Source organism: Amphiura filiformis, chromosome 2, assembly GCF_039555335.1.
Source record: "Amphiura filiformis chromosome 2, Afil_fr2py, whole genome shotgun sequence".
NCBI lineage: Eukaryota > Metazoa > Echinodermata > Ophiuroidea > Amphilepidida > Amphiuridae > Amphiura > Amphiura filiformis.
The window spans coordinates 16377724-16393390 of NC_092629.1; the positions used below are offsets into that span (position 1 = coordinate 16377724).

The 15667-nt window shown below is 36.6% G+C and overlaps 1 protein-coding gene across 1 annotated transcript in view; it reads right to left on the reverse strand.

Moving 5' to 3' along the window:
- The window catches only part of LOC140138548 (gamma-aminobutyric acid type B receptor subunit 2-like), a 50539-nt gene that overhangs the window by 14902 nt on the left and 19970 nt on the right, over positions 1-15667 (reverse strand). Inside the window, exons 2-11 of the mRNA XM_072160376.1 lie at positions 15285-15422; positions 13264-13434; positions 10653-10757; positions 8918-8983; positions 7401-7598; positions 5805-6050; positions 5332-5392; positions 3797-3995; positions 1318-1511; positions 565-648 (exon numbers count right to left, since the gene is read on the reverse strand). Of these exons, the coding sequence (XP_072016477.1) occupies positions 565-648; positions 1318-1511; positions 3797-3995; positions 5332-5392; positions 5805-6050; positions 7401-7598; positions 8918-8983; positions 10653-10757; positions 13264-13434; positions 15285-15422 (1462 nt within the window). The remainder of the gene's footprint in view (positions 1-564; positions 649-1317; positions 1512-3796; positions 3996-5331; positions 5393-5804; positions 6051-7400; positions 7599-8917; positions 8984-10652; positions 10758-13263; positions 13435-15284; positions 15423-15667) is intronic.

The following is a 15667-nucleotide window of genomic DNA, read 5'->3' on the forward strand; positions in this document are numbered from 1 at the left end:
AAGATTTTTTAAACTGTGGCCCCTTTTTACGTTTTGAAACGTTTTTTGGTAGATATATACATCCTTTGCGCTCATTTTAGTGATAACTTTTTTACCCCAGCACCTTACCCGGGGTAGGACCGCCCATTAAAGAAGACCATAGGGTGGTTGGTGAGGCCCCAATGAATTTCATTTCGCTCTTGTGAAATTATTCTAAGAGTTACTGCCTTTTTACTTGTTAGTTTATAGGTGAAAAGAGTCATTTCCTTATATATTTTTGTATCGCATTTTTGTAGAATTTCTAGCAGAAAATCAATTTTGCCTATACTTTTATACATATTGCACGGGCGCCCTCACATTATGACGTTACGACATTATGTGGGGGAATGTTTGTACTTATTTTGGTATCATTGGATAGAGGAAACCCATAGCCATACATTGGTACCAAATAACGGATTATAACGTTTATAATTGAAAATTAGCGGGGGGGGTGTTGCAACAACCCCTCTTCGTAGTCGGTGTTACAAAATATGGTCCACTAGTTCTAGGGTTAAGGGTACTCCCAAATAGACATGTCAAACATACCTGGCCAAATAAAGTTTCCTACCATCTCCAAAACACCACCTTCTTCGTTATCTGTGAACAATGCCACAGGCCTCTCTAGGAATTCTGAAAGAATAGTGTAAATAGATCTGAATTCCAACTTGGATGTTGATACATTAATATATCGTCCTGTGTCAAACCCTCTGGTTTTATGTATAATGGAACGCGTCATACTTGCGAGACACAGGTGCACCGTCGCAAACGTACTGGATTAGCTTTGATTGGCACTGTGCAGTACCAGGGGAGTACCAGTGTAGCACCAATGTAGTACGAGTGTAGTACCAATGCTGGCGGTCCTGTGCAGTACTTACGGTTAACTGATCGTAAGCATGCTATAGTATTCAGAATGCCAAATCGCTACCAGTGCCTCTTTTATATAGTGTTCTCGACTCAATTTATTTGTCAATTTACGCTGGTCCAGTTGGTGATATAATACGCAAACATAACACTATTTTTATGATGACTACAAATTGTCAAACTAAAATTCAAAATGACAGAATACATCTCTCCAGACCTTTAGTACCCGTACTCACACCTGTACTCGAGTTCCAGTTTACGAACTCGTACCCGTACCCATGGCTCCGGACGCATACCCATATTAACAGAGCTGGGAGACGTACCCATGTCCGTACTGATTGGGACCCTTACCCTTACCCGTACTCATAGCCCGGGGCCCAGCCCTGTACGCGTACTCATGACGTGTCCCAATACAAGTGTACATCTTTCTCACTGTACCTCCTTCCATCCTACAGATAAATGGCAAAGGTGTATCGCATGATAATGTTTTCCAACCGTTGGCGGCGTCAGCAGTCATGAAAACACATTCACCAGCACCGTTAAGTTCACTTCCAGAGGGTATCCACATTCTATCACCAAATCTTGGGTCTTCCCATTCGTAGATTTGATCAATCTTTGTCAGACCAATAAACCTGCAATAGATTAACACGCTCTTTTTTAAGACTGACCTTAAAGATGAGATTTAGTTGTGGAGTCAAATACCCTTTATATAGTCATATTACTAGTATTTAACACAACACAGGCCTATAATATAATGTAACAAAGAAATGTGCACAAATTGTTGGCTGGCGAGCAAGCCTGTATTCATGATTGTTTTGCGGGGGGGGGGGATGCTGAATTTCCAAAATGTGGACCTTTTTAACCTTTGAACAGTTTGATATGTTTTGTTTCTTACTAATTCATTATAAAAATAGAAAAGGGAACCATGAAAAGTGGACATTTTTGTCCGATTTATCGGCATGACTCCCCCGCCAGTTTGATTTAAAAAAAATTAATACCACCCCAGCAAACACAAAAACGTTTTTAAAACGTTTTAAATAAGTTATATTTTGGGTTTTGGTTTAGGTAAAAACGTTTTAATAACATTAACATGTCGGGTTATATAAAGGTCATGAAATCGTTTTAAAACGTTTTGTATGAAAACACACTACAACAATATTTTTAAAATGTTTTCGAAATGTCATTGTAAACTATTTTTGCAAACATTTTTGGCCAAATATTTTGTCAACACTTATCTAACATTATTTTAAAATATTTGCATCCAGCAAACACAGAAATGTTTTTAAAATGTTTTTTACAAAACGTTTTAATAACATTTAAATGTCGGGTTATATAAAGGTCGTGAAAACATTTTAAAAACGTTATTGTAAATATTTTGGGAAAACATTTTTTGCAAAATATTATTTCAACCCCAAAATAACATTCTGTTTAGAATGATTTGTACCAAGTTTTCAAAAATGTTGTTGGAATGTTATTAAAACGTTTTTATACCCTTTATATAACCCGACATTTAATTGTTTTCTGTAAAACATTTGTGTTTGCTACACACTTAAAAATAGGTAGTCAAAAATGACCCTAAAGTAGTCATTTTTGACCCCATATGCAGGATCAACTATGCACCTCACCCATTGAAGTCATTTTTGACCCGGTACATGAAGTCAATAATTTGACCCAAATTGTAGTTAAAAATGACTACATTTAGGGTCAAAAAATGATTTGACCCCTAACAGAGTCAGTTGAAAAATAACCCTATTAGTGTCAAAAAATGACTATATCCGTGGATCATGATTAGAAAATTACCCCTAACGTAGTTGAAATGACTACATTCAGGGGTCCCGGTTTGAAAATGACCCCGGAACGTGGGTCAAAAAATGACTATATTTGGGGTCATTTAAATATGACCCTTTTAGGGGTCAATTTAATAATATGATGTCAACAACTGAAAATGACCCCTATGGTGGTCAAATTTGACTTCATCCAGGGTTATTTATATATATTCAAAACTCACAGGAGAGTGATTTTGAATAGATATACGGGCGTACGATACGTACGTTTAGAAATAGCAACCTCTCTAGTATTCCCTCGATTACCCGTACGAGAACTCGGGAGTTAATCTTGGCTGTGATGGTTTATTGTGGTATACATGGTATATACAAGCATAGGATGTGTGCTTCTTAGCTGTAACTGAGTCCCTGATTCCTTCTAATATGATGTGTCACAGTGGTCACCGAATTCATAAAAATGTGCTGAGATTTCCGAGGTCCCAGGATCGCATCTCGATCAAAGACCACAAAAATTAAATCCGCTCTCCCCGTAGCTCATCTGGTAAAGGCGGGACAGGTGACCCATGATAAGTTAAGTTAAGTCGGTTCAGATTAGGGTAACACGCCCGATTGCTGGCTACATTTGTATGTCCTGTAAAAAAGTACCGACCAGCTATCTACGGCGACCCCCTTCTTCAGGTCAATTATGCCTGGCCGATGTTTCGTCAGCGTTATCGCCCTGATTTCAGCTGTTAAAGGGGCATTTCGTGATCCACAGCCTCATCCCCCACTTTTCTCAAAAAAGTTGAGATTTTTATATCACTGGAAACCTCTGGCTACATAATGTTTATGTACAAAATATTTCTTGCAGATTAATTCGTTTAGCAAAGATATCGTGAAATTTGAATTTCGTTCTGGTGCACCAGAACGAAATTACAACGTATTGTCTATGGAGCAGTGTAATACACATAATCATGCATAACTCGCAAACGAAATATCGGAATCAACTGAAATTTTGGGAATATGCTTTTTTCGTGGATATGTACTGACAAATGTCATAAAAAGAGGATGCTAGGATCACGAAATACTCCTTTAATGCCTTGATATGCTTGACATATGAATTTGTCCTGGGAATTTTTTTAAATAACACGTACCATTTGTGTCTTTCAATGTTATCGCTGCTTCTCTGTAACGTTTCTGTTATAAAGTCATACTCCGTTTCGTTTACAATAGCGACTATGACCGACCCAATATTATTACAATGTTCAGCCGCATGCGAATATGTGAGAAATTGGTTTACAAATAAGAAACACTCTTCTTCATGCAATATCCAGGACGAATTAGCACAACCCGCTACAAGATAGAAACACGAAAAAACATGATCTGAACATGGTCAAATGGCGCCGTCAGAACTGGTATACTTTACTTAATAATTAAAGTACATATAGAATAAGGTGCCAGCTTTTAAACACGACACACACAGTCAAAGTGGTCTAAATGAGCGCAACATAATTATACTTTTTAATTCTCTTTAATTTGAAATTTTAGAAAACAAAATATTTAACTGTCTACTTTCCCCGTGTCTACATTTGATTCAGCATTCTTTTGATTTTGACAATAAGATGCCGCTTAAAATTAATTATATATTTCATTGCTTCCCTATTTATTATGGTTGCCAGATAACAAATATTTCGGCAGTCGCGTTGCATGAACCGCGTGACGCAGTACGAAACTATCAATTTCAACGTCCTCCGTGCGTTACACGTGGAATGTTGTATCAAAGATGAATGGATTACGATTTTCACTTGTTACTTTATTATAATTATTTATTATAAACAAAAATATATTAATAATTAGACATTCTTTCGTATGTTCAATATTCTTGACTGTCTTTAACATATTGTAAAACGGACAAATTTTATGCATTTTGTGCGCTGTCCACGCGTCCATTTCCTACGTACAGAATCTTCAATCCTGGCTAAGTAAGCGAGATGGCATCGTCACATAAGAGTGTTTTTGAATAATTAGACGGCCATTTACGATCACGACGTATGGGAATAGTAACCCCCCTAGTATGCATGCACTTGATTGAGTAATATTATTAACAATATTTTTGTAGCTATATGTGATGTGCCCTCATGATTTGGGGCCTGCTACGGTCAACGTTTCGGAAAGTGCAATAATGGTTGAATCAGCTTGAATCCATTCAACACCTTCCATCGGTGTTTGTTTCAAAACTTGATTTCTGCATTATTTGTCGTCACTCAATATCTCAAAGGTAAGAGAACATAATTGCACACATTGTTGTAACCTTGATTTTCGAACTCTTCCCTCACTATACCTGTGGGGTCATGTTCAAATGCTACATGGTGTAAAATGAACTCGGAATGATCGAGATAGTGATTGAAATATAGAGGTGAACATTTACATTATTTCTGTGTATCAATAATGCATGATGCTCTTCAAATTGAATAGACCGCAATCAGAAACGGCTCTTGCCGATCTGAGACACATGCTGACCGCCACTTACTTCGAGTGAGTGAAATATGTTACGGTATGCAATTTCAAACCGTGCAATTATGTTTGAATTTGCAACTTCTGAATTTTGTTGTGCACACTGTGATATCAAACAATTCGCCCAGCGTTAATATGAAAGTTATTGCTTTAAAATAACTGTGCTCAAAGTTACCTTGTAATTGTCGGATTTGTGCTATTCCTACACGGTCACCATCGCGAAAACTCACAGGACCCTGCGGAAATAAACACATGATAAATTATGAGAGCACCATGTTAATGTTCAGGGTGGATAGAAAGAGCCATCTGTACCTAAAGTTACACCTAAAGTGAATTTTGGTGTTAAAATCGTTAAAACGATTGAAAACCAGATACACCAAGTAATTTTTCGCGGGCGAGAGGGGGGGGGGGCGGAACGATGGCCTACAAGGTGATTCCTGAGATGGCTATTATGACATAACAATTTTCCAGTCATAATGAAAATAAAAGGGCCTCATTGGGTTTAGCTTCCATGCATTATAATGGGATTGGGTGTAAGGTTTTGAAAAAAAGGGGTCATTGGGTGGCAGATTTACAAAAAAGGGGTATATTGACAGTAAACATGACGCGTGCCAATATATCCGAGTACCCCTGGACAAAATGTCATACCGATACTCCAGTAAATCTTGTTTCATTCAGCAATTCAAAGAAGATTCTCCCCATTTCTGTGTCATCATAGGTGAAATCTTCCAATCCAAGTCCTTTTGTTTTAAGAATTGGCACAGCTTTATCAAGCATCAGTGCAATAGCCCAGGCAGCGTCGTAACCTAATGGATTATCGCGATGCCATACATAGTTGGACCATTTTGGAGCCTTCATGTAGTCACTTAGCATCTCTACGTATTGTGCAGCCGTCTATTAAGAAAGAGGTATGGTAAACAGGTAAAAAAATTATTTGAGGTACCTCAGAACCTCAGAAAGAAGGAAACGAAAACATGAATATACCTGTATAAGCCTATGTGGAATTAAATGAAAAATTATGAGAATAATGATACTCAATGCCATATTTCACGAGTTGTACTTTTTGCCCAAGTATATCTATCATTATTTTACCTTACATTTTGTAATAATAAAACAATTTGTTTCATCAAGTGTTTTATCCCAAATTGATTAACATTTAATGAATAATCTACCCCAAAGCTATAAAATTATTCCATCGTCCTACTACGGTATGTTTCTGTATTAGACGTCATATGCTCTTTTATTTGATATTATATAACGATGACATTGATTTGAGCCGTTGAGTATTTTGTACAATTCAACGGCTGAAAAAGAATTTGTTATGGGTAGTTATTGCCTGCTTATTTATGCAATGATATATGTGACTCCTCGCCACAACTCGCCCGGATGTCGCCAATCATCATTTTGAGATATTCAACCAAAATATTCTGCTTGAAATTAGCTTTAAAATGATGTATATCATGTCTATAGTACTTGACATTTAAGTAGTGAAAAATCAATAAAACAGTCAATAAATCCTTTCTTTCCTATTGTTTACTGTTAAGTTCGATGGAGCATATCTCAATAGTGGCACTGGCGACATCCGGGCTCAGTTGTGGCGAGGAGTCACATATATATAATCACTTTATGTGAACTGTTCCATATTCCACTATACTCCTATATAGCCATACGCTTCAAATCGGCATATACCCAGTGATAACAATATAAGTATAAACATACCTCACGTAATGTCACTATCACGTCATAAAGTGAGCGCGCCCTCGTAAAATTAAGCTAAAATCAGGCGGCGGATGACATGATCGAGCCGGTAACTTGTGAAACCGCCCGGCCGTATGGCATTTTCCAATGAGTCGGTTAGTTTTGTGGGGTTCATTATCGAACCCCAACGGTTTTAGCTTGTATTTATATTATTTATCAAGATATGCCTATTTGTTTGTGATATTTCAAGCGTTTTAAAATTTCAAAATAATCCCATTCAATTACACGGTTGACGATGAAAATTTACCGAATTTAGATAATGCAATGCGGCCACCACCTGGCTAAAATTGGGATATTCTGGTTACGTACAAAAGCATAGTCAAAACTTATTTACGGCTGCAAATCCCAAGAACATGCGATTTTCACAGGATTCTCTGCTAATATGAAATAAAATGTCCATTTTACCCTATAAAGTGCATCGTCGATATATTATGGAGCTTTATGGGTTTTAGTGTTAAGCTTCCAGATACAGGATGAGTTACTCACAATATTTGCAACAGTCACTTCGGGACTGGTACTTAGTTGCAAAGTCTCTGTAGAGATATAGTATGAACTTTGAACAATTTTACGCATTTCTTCCAAGGTGCAATCCACGAAGTCGTCTTGTTCTTCCCACCATTTGGCTGCGTACCATCCTACAAACAGCCACACGTAACCTTCGCCAACCATGTTGTTTTTGTAAGCCTATTCAAGTTTGTCAACAATAAAATTATAAATTTATTACAGTAACTATAACAAGTGATTGACTTCTGGTGGTTCTTAGTAGAAACGTTTTGGGTACGGGAAGTATCGTAGATTTGGGGAGCGCTCTCAGCCTTTTTGGTATAGTTTTCAGGTTTAGAAATTTTCACCAAAATTTGTTAAAATCTTAGCAACATCTTGAGCAGAAATAATAGAAAATTAGTATGTTCTCGGGTCTCTCGTCCCTCAAATTTGGTATATTTTGGGGTATGATTCAAAATCCAGCCTTCCAATAGAGACTCAGCTTTGAATATTTTAAGATATGGCGGGTCAAAGTTCATACAGAGGTCAAAATTCATAATATGATAATGGTCCAGAAAATGTATACTTTTACCAATCTGTGACATACCCTTCTGGAGTAATAAGAAAAAGGTCAATGGTCGCAATTGGACCTTCACATGGATTAAAACCTGAAAAAACCTGCATTTGAATAGGTTTGAATTTTGACCTCTGTATAAACTTTTACACTCCATATCTAAAATATTGAGGTCATGAGAAGCACAATCTATCAAAAACAAAACTATGGACACCAAACCAAAGTCAAACCAGTGGCAACAAGACTAATAGCTGGCCACGGCACTCTGAACAAATTGCCAATACCGATTTCCCTGACCGATTTGGAGATCATCGAGTCACAAAATGGCCGCTTGGTAAAACATGAAGGCATATTGATAAAGAAACCTACTTAAGGCAGCGGAAAAACCTGACGTCACATGCCTTTTCGCTGATTCGGGTATACGATTTATTCCGTGTAAGAAACTAAACAGGGGTCAATATTGCCAAATATGGATTGGTGACGTCAGGTTTTTACGCTGCCTTTAGACACATTCATTGATAAAACCGTACACCGGTCAGGTCTAGCTTCTTACGGTGTAATGAGAAGGAACATACAGCCCTGTGTAGGGCTCTGTTAAAGAGACTAGTCGCATCGGGGATGCGAATTTTTAACCTTCCAAGAGTCACATTTGTACCGTTGATATAGAAGACTTGCTCCATCTTGCAGCCGTTAATCACCATGCAATACACAATTCATGTTATTAATTTGATGTATATTCCACAGTTCGTTCGCGTTTTTGCAATGCATTCCGTACTGTGCAATCTCCATTAGGTAATTGTCTTTATATTTTAATTTTTTAATGTATTTTTAAATTAATATTGTGTTCATGTATTTTATTTTATTTTAAAATTGTATACATACATGTATCACCTTGAGATCTTTGATGAAATGCGCTTGCTAAGAATAACGTATTATTATTATTTACCTCACATAAAACTCGTCTTGCTTTTGTAGCATACATATTTGATGCTATAATCTTGGCATCAACAGCCTGTAAAAAACAAAAAGAAAAAGAAAGTGTTAGTACAGTCATGGACCAAAGTTTGGTATTTTTTAACTTCTTGCAATAATCTTGCTTTTAAGGAATCGGATATTAACGTTTGCACAGTATTTTTCTGTGGGAGCTGAGAGTACACCAGACATAATGAATTGAATTCTGAAGACGAGGAATGTCCTTCTGATAACAAATAATTTTAATATTTTGAAATTTGCGATATAATACAAATAGTAACAAACATTTTAGCTTACAATCAAAATATGTGCACAATCTATAATTTATATACCAGGGTGCACCCCAAAGAAACAGAACCCTCATTGCGCCCTCTTTTTTCCCTCTTCTTGAAAAGTTGATCAAATATAATTTGATATGTGCAGAAATCTGAAATGGTAAGCTTTAATAAACCAAAACAATTATTTCAATAGGCTTAAAACATTTTGAAGATATGCTCTCAAAGAAATGTACCCGTTTTCACGCTGTCCAAACAGAGTGGTGGGGATGGGTCATGCTTTGGAATGACCTGCAATATCACCAGACCTCACACTACTTGATTTCTTTCTTAGGGGCACAATCCAAAGCGACGTCTATGAGCAAGGACCACCAGCTAGCCTCCAAGATCTTCGCAAACGTATCATTGCTGTATTTGCACAAGGATGGTACGCAACGTAATTGATGGAATGAGGACCAAGGCTGAAACCTGTATTCGTCAAGGAGGTAACCAAGTAGAGGGCGGAGCGACACAGTAAACTCATCTCAGAAGAACCAAAGACAAACCAAACAATCCGTTTTAGGGCTATACCTTCTATCCCCCAAAGAATAATGACTTATGTTGTAAATAAAACGAAGGCAAGAAACAACAAAATAAGAAAGTAAGAAACATACGAGTAATAAAACAAAAAGGCATAAATAACCAAGAAAAAAAAAAACTAATTGCAAGTATAGCAAAAGAAGTCCAATCCCACACTCAAATATTATTGATACTCAAAGGTCATATATATTGCTCGGACAACATCATATCAGTGACAAGCTAATATTATGAAGACAATGAAAATGACTCCTTTTTTTGAGAAAATAAGACGTTTAAAATTGATATTCCGCAAATACCAACTTAAACGGTGAGTTCCTTCGAACGAGACAGATTTGACCTAGAAAAAAAATTGACGTCATGAAATGAGATGTGCCTGCTTTGAGAGAAGGGACTGTAAACGCTCTCAATGCACAGAACGTATACTGTTGTTGTTCTCAGAGTGTTAAAAAAGTCTTATCAAGTGTTACAAATTTAATGGTTTTTAAACATATGGATACAATTAGCCGCTTCTTTTTTTATATATTAGTAAGTTGTGATCTTACAATAATTCATATGTATATCAAGTTGTTGAGAAATATTTGGACTAAACAATAAAAAAGCCGATTGAAATATTTTTTTTCGGTTTATTAATGCTAACAATTCAAGGTTTCTCTACATATCAAGATATATTTGATCAATTTTAACGCGATCCATGCACGTTCTTTATACTTGCAATTAAAATTTTTGCGCGCTCTCAATGAATAATTTGTCTTAAATCTTAAGTGGGAGGCGACAGGGGGTCATAAAAATTGACTCCGGTCACCGACATATTCCTGACGCCCTTCCAAAGAAAATGACATCCCCCTTAGAGCTTACCTTCAAATTTTGAATTTGATGTGAAGGATCATCCGAAGCGAAGGTTTCTGATGTAAGGATCGTGATATTGGCTTCGTGTAGTCCTCCAATGAGATGGTCAATCGTCTAAAAATCAATTGGAAGAAAGTAAATTACGAGCCGAGGTAGAAGAATTTGAGACAACTTTTCATAAAATGATAGGTCGAGGTCAATTATATGCCTCAATGGTACTTGACCCATATTGCTGTGTTAGCTCGGTTATGAAACATCCTAGATGGCGTAATCATATCCTTATTGGAATTGTTTTATCAAAACGAACAATTTGACACCCCTTTTGGCAAAATCGGAGCACTTTGATATTTTTGAAAAACCGTGACATTTGACCTTTTCGGTTATAACTCAAGAACGGTACGTCCTAAATAGGTCAAACTATACGTTTTCTGAATCCTTGTGACTAGTGGAACACAATTTGAGCAACCTTGAAATTTGACCCTGTGTAATGTTCGATGAACTTTTCCCGCAAAAAGCTACTCCGGTTCAATTGCTGTCATGCATTTTTGTGCAGCCCATGATGTCAACTATCTCTGTTACATAGTGCAGTTATGCTGCACAGCAAACATGATTCGACAGTACTTAAACCTGGTTAACAGGAAATAACTCCAGCAAAATCAATCGATAAAGTCTAGTCTATCCTCCACATTGAATGGTGGACTGCACTTATGCCCAAATATGGCACTTGCCAATCAATAATCATCCACTTGAAATCCCCTGACTCGCTGCACTGACCAAAGTTATGGACATATATATGGGAGCTGTTTTTGCTGTTATCTGTCATTTACGTATTAGGGAGGTACGAACATTTACAGATGCCCCACTTACTCAGTTTTTAGCCTACATGTAATGTATACATTATTCTTGATTGACAGCAAGTACAAAATATATCCGTCAAGTGGTGTAGCTTTAAATGCCCTTCGGAAGAGAGCGGTACACAAGTGAGTTATAGTCACTAAAAGTTGCATTCGATTTACATAGGGAATTTTTCAGGCCATGCCGTGCCCTTCCTTACTAAAACACCAAAGTGCGAATATTTTCAAATATCTAAATTAGCTAAAAATTTAGGACATGTTACAAAACTATATTTTCTAGAATTTCAGAGAGTACAAAAAATATTGGCCGGTTATTTTTCACACAGTGACGTTAACTAGGCAATGTTCTATACCTCTAACATACACTGTTTGTAGAGGTCACACGTCAATGATGAGAGCACTGTCGATACAACAATCGAGCACTATTGGCTTTACTACCGCCTTTTGCGTTTTTAGGCTCTCCAACACCATGAACATACAAGAACCGCGAACCGAAGTTTGAAGACTTCAATTATTGGTAACTTTTGATCCCTCTTAGAACTATAAACTGCTCCCGCTATCATTTCCTATCCAGGCTTTATATATCATTTCTTACCATTCTAGAATAATCTTAACTATTTATGGCCTTTCTAAATATATTATCTCAACACAATGCAGTCAGAATCATTAATCCGTATTAATACATGGTTACTGCAATAGCGCCACTACTATTTGTGTGGCAATCATGATTATTCTGGTAGTTTCCATTGAATATGACCGTGTACTAGCATTTTCCAGAATTTCCAGAACATTCTATGTACAAACCAATGGCGATAAATATTAGAACAAGTAAAAATTAATGTCTAATGACAAAATACATAACTTTTAATTTATATTATGGAATATTTGGGCGGGGGCACACAATACCAGATTGTTGCCACTTCCGCCGCTTTTAGGGCAATTTTTGGCCATTGCCTAAGATAACGATAGGCGCATTTCAGAATAAATAAATAAATCTAAACTACTTTCATATGATTTTATTTTAGCAAAAATAATTTTAAAAATACAATATACGAAAATCAAATACATATGTGGTGATAGGGTCGTGGAGAAAACTCACGGAGAACTTGACGAACCATGGACCTTTCACATGAAATTATATAGTTCATAGCTAATGTACCTCTCATTATATTTATAAATACGTATATATAAATACGCACGTGACCCATGGGCACGACATACCAAGACCAGCAAGCGTGACCAAATCCTCATGTCATTGACATGGATAGGGGAAGGTTACTTCCAGACTATCTGCAAGCTGTTATGGCAGCGCGGAGGTGGTCACGTGCGTATTTATAAGTATGTATTTATAATATAGTCGATGCATACTGACCTCAGGGAAGTTTATAAAAGAACTCGTGAACCAAATAAATGCAAGAAGAAATAATCATATTTTGAGCGATTTAGCATTAAAAAATGTTAAAATGCTAGGGGGCCTATATTTCTGCTCGATTCACGTTATTTGTCCTTGTAAAGTATTTTTAGTAGCGGGTCAGCAGTACGATGGGGAAATTTTACCTCCGTTGCTCGCTGGCCAAGGTATTCCCATGGACCCCACTGTGAGCGGACCAAAGCGTGGCCCTTGGACATTACCCGTTTGAGCTTACATTTCTCGCTTGACACATTATTAACACCAGCAAAATGATTTCTCTGCTAAGAAAATGGTCTAACGATGGCCACGCACAGGAGAGCTAATGGAGATGAGGGTTGGTTGCAACTGTTCTTACCAGTGAGAATATTTCATGTTTTCCATGAATTGTACCAACTTTGTTCCATCCAAATTCTTTCAGGAGATGTATCCTAGCTGAGTTAAACATAGTATCCGGCATTATGGTTCTGTAGAAGTACGGGTAGTCTATACGGTTGGAAAGAGTTGGCGATGCTGCTGCGTAGGACACCTGTTATATCAACACGCAAATGTTTACAGAATTTAGATTTAGGCAAAAATGGACCAATCATGAAAATTCTACAGGACCAAATTAGACGAATTACCCCCTTTATTACGCAGCAATGACTCAAAATCAATGCATCCAATTTAAAAACTGAAATACCAAAAGAAACTCATTTTAGTTATCCAAAATTTGATAACTCATTTGTATGGAAAGCGCAAAATTGGTTGCCATGGTGTCAAGCCATCTTGAATGGAAAAAAAATGCAGAATCACTCCCTAAAAAGATACTCAAGTCATTGAACCATTAAATGTTGGTTGGGTGGATCAAAATATATTCTAGTGCACGTATTTATAGCAATGTTAATCCTTCAATATGGTGAACTTGCAGGCCACTCCGAAAAATTCCGTTCATTTCCATGCAAATAGAATAAATGGTTATTTTTAACCCTGTTCTATTACCCCCACAAAAGTGGTATATTTGACTGGTGTGGAGGTATCATATTAACTACTGCGTTACAGTGTTATCGGTTGGGTAAAAACCAATAAGTGGCATACCATTGGCAAGCTTGGACTTGAAGCTTTTAGAAAAACAAGTTCAATAATTAATTATACACATTTTATGCAAATTTGCTCATGAATAATTAATGAGCTCATTTGGCATTTTCATGTAGTTTTAAATACACTACCGTGTTTCTACATAATAAAAGGAAATCCGAGTTAATTTGGACTATATTTAAAAAGTTTATGGACATTTGGCCTAAAAATATGCAAGTTTCCAATATTTTAAACCATTTTGTGATGTTTAAATGGTAGTTATATTAGGAAAAAAGTTTTTTGTTGAAAGAGAAGTGATAAATTATCAAAACTGTTCAAAAGATAAGACCTTATTTGTGTAAATATTTTTTACAAGCATATTAAGCAATTTCGTGCTATATGGCACGGAATTTATGGGGGATGGGGGGGGGGGTAATTGAATAGAGTTGTAAACTGTTTTTATTAACTCTCAGCTAAAACATTGATTCATGGTGCACACGTTTGTACCATAATTATGTTTGCTTTATCCTCTAACAGTATGCTTTCTTTAGCTATAAGTAGCATGGGCCACAAATTGCACATATATCATCCTGGATTGTAGATATACCTCAAAGTAGATCAACTGTAATTAAATGCTAATTAAGACAAACGGTATAGACTCTCATTCATCTGGGTAAGTTGAAATTAAGATTTAATTTAAATCTGGTCAACCAGAAATACCTATTCGTCCGTCAAAAATAGGTATGTCTGGTTGACCAAATTTAATTAAATCTTAATAAGCTAATTAATACAGTTTTCCCTATAATGTTTACTGTACAAAGTGTGCACGTAATGCTCCGACATTTCTAAGTGACTTATCTCTTGCCTGAGTCACCCTGCTTATTCAGAAGTACACATATTTTTTACACATATTTTTGAGGATACTATTATCTTCAGTTTGAGAACAAAACAAAAACGCGATTAGCGATAGATATACGATTGGAGTGGAATTCAATATGATTCGAAAAAATGCAAATTTAACAGATTACGTTGTGTAAAATTGCATGTAACGTAACATGTTCCACTCACCTTGAAGTGAGGTGGTCAGCGTTTCGTCGATCTCTGAAGACGGTCTATTCAACGCTGCAACTTTGAACCATATTCTATTCAATCATTAATTTCATTCCGATATCGTGTTGTCTGATTTCATATTTACAGCTAACAAAATTCTCCATTTTTTGATTTAAGTTAATTGTATTCAAATTAATAGACCCTTAAAGTAGAGGTGACTTTCATTTTTGGATGTATCTATTATAGTGCTTCATTAAGCAAATAACATCTTACCATATTAAGATTCCAGTGGTACGAAGTGCCGGCAATAGCTTGTGTTGACGTTGCGCAACCATCTCCAATAAGAATTAGCTTCTGGGGCTCATGGAATAACTGGTGAAACAATACCCGTGTTCCTATAGCACCTGTACACTGTTGAATTATAGAAGAAGAATAGTATACTCTAATTCGCCAAGAATTATAAACTTTCTTAACTCTGTGTTGCTTAACTCGTGACTTCTCTTTAGTCCGAAGGGTCGCTAGTCCGAAAGTTCTCTAATCCGAAGGTTCTCTAGTCCGAATATAGAATAAGGGTTAGTGTTAGGGTTAGGGTTAGGATTAGGCTTAGTGTTAGGGTTTGGTGTTAGGGTTTAGGCTTAGTGTTAGGGTTTAGGGTT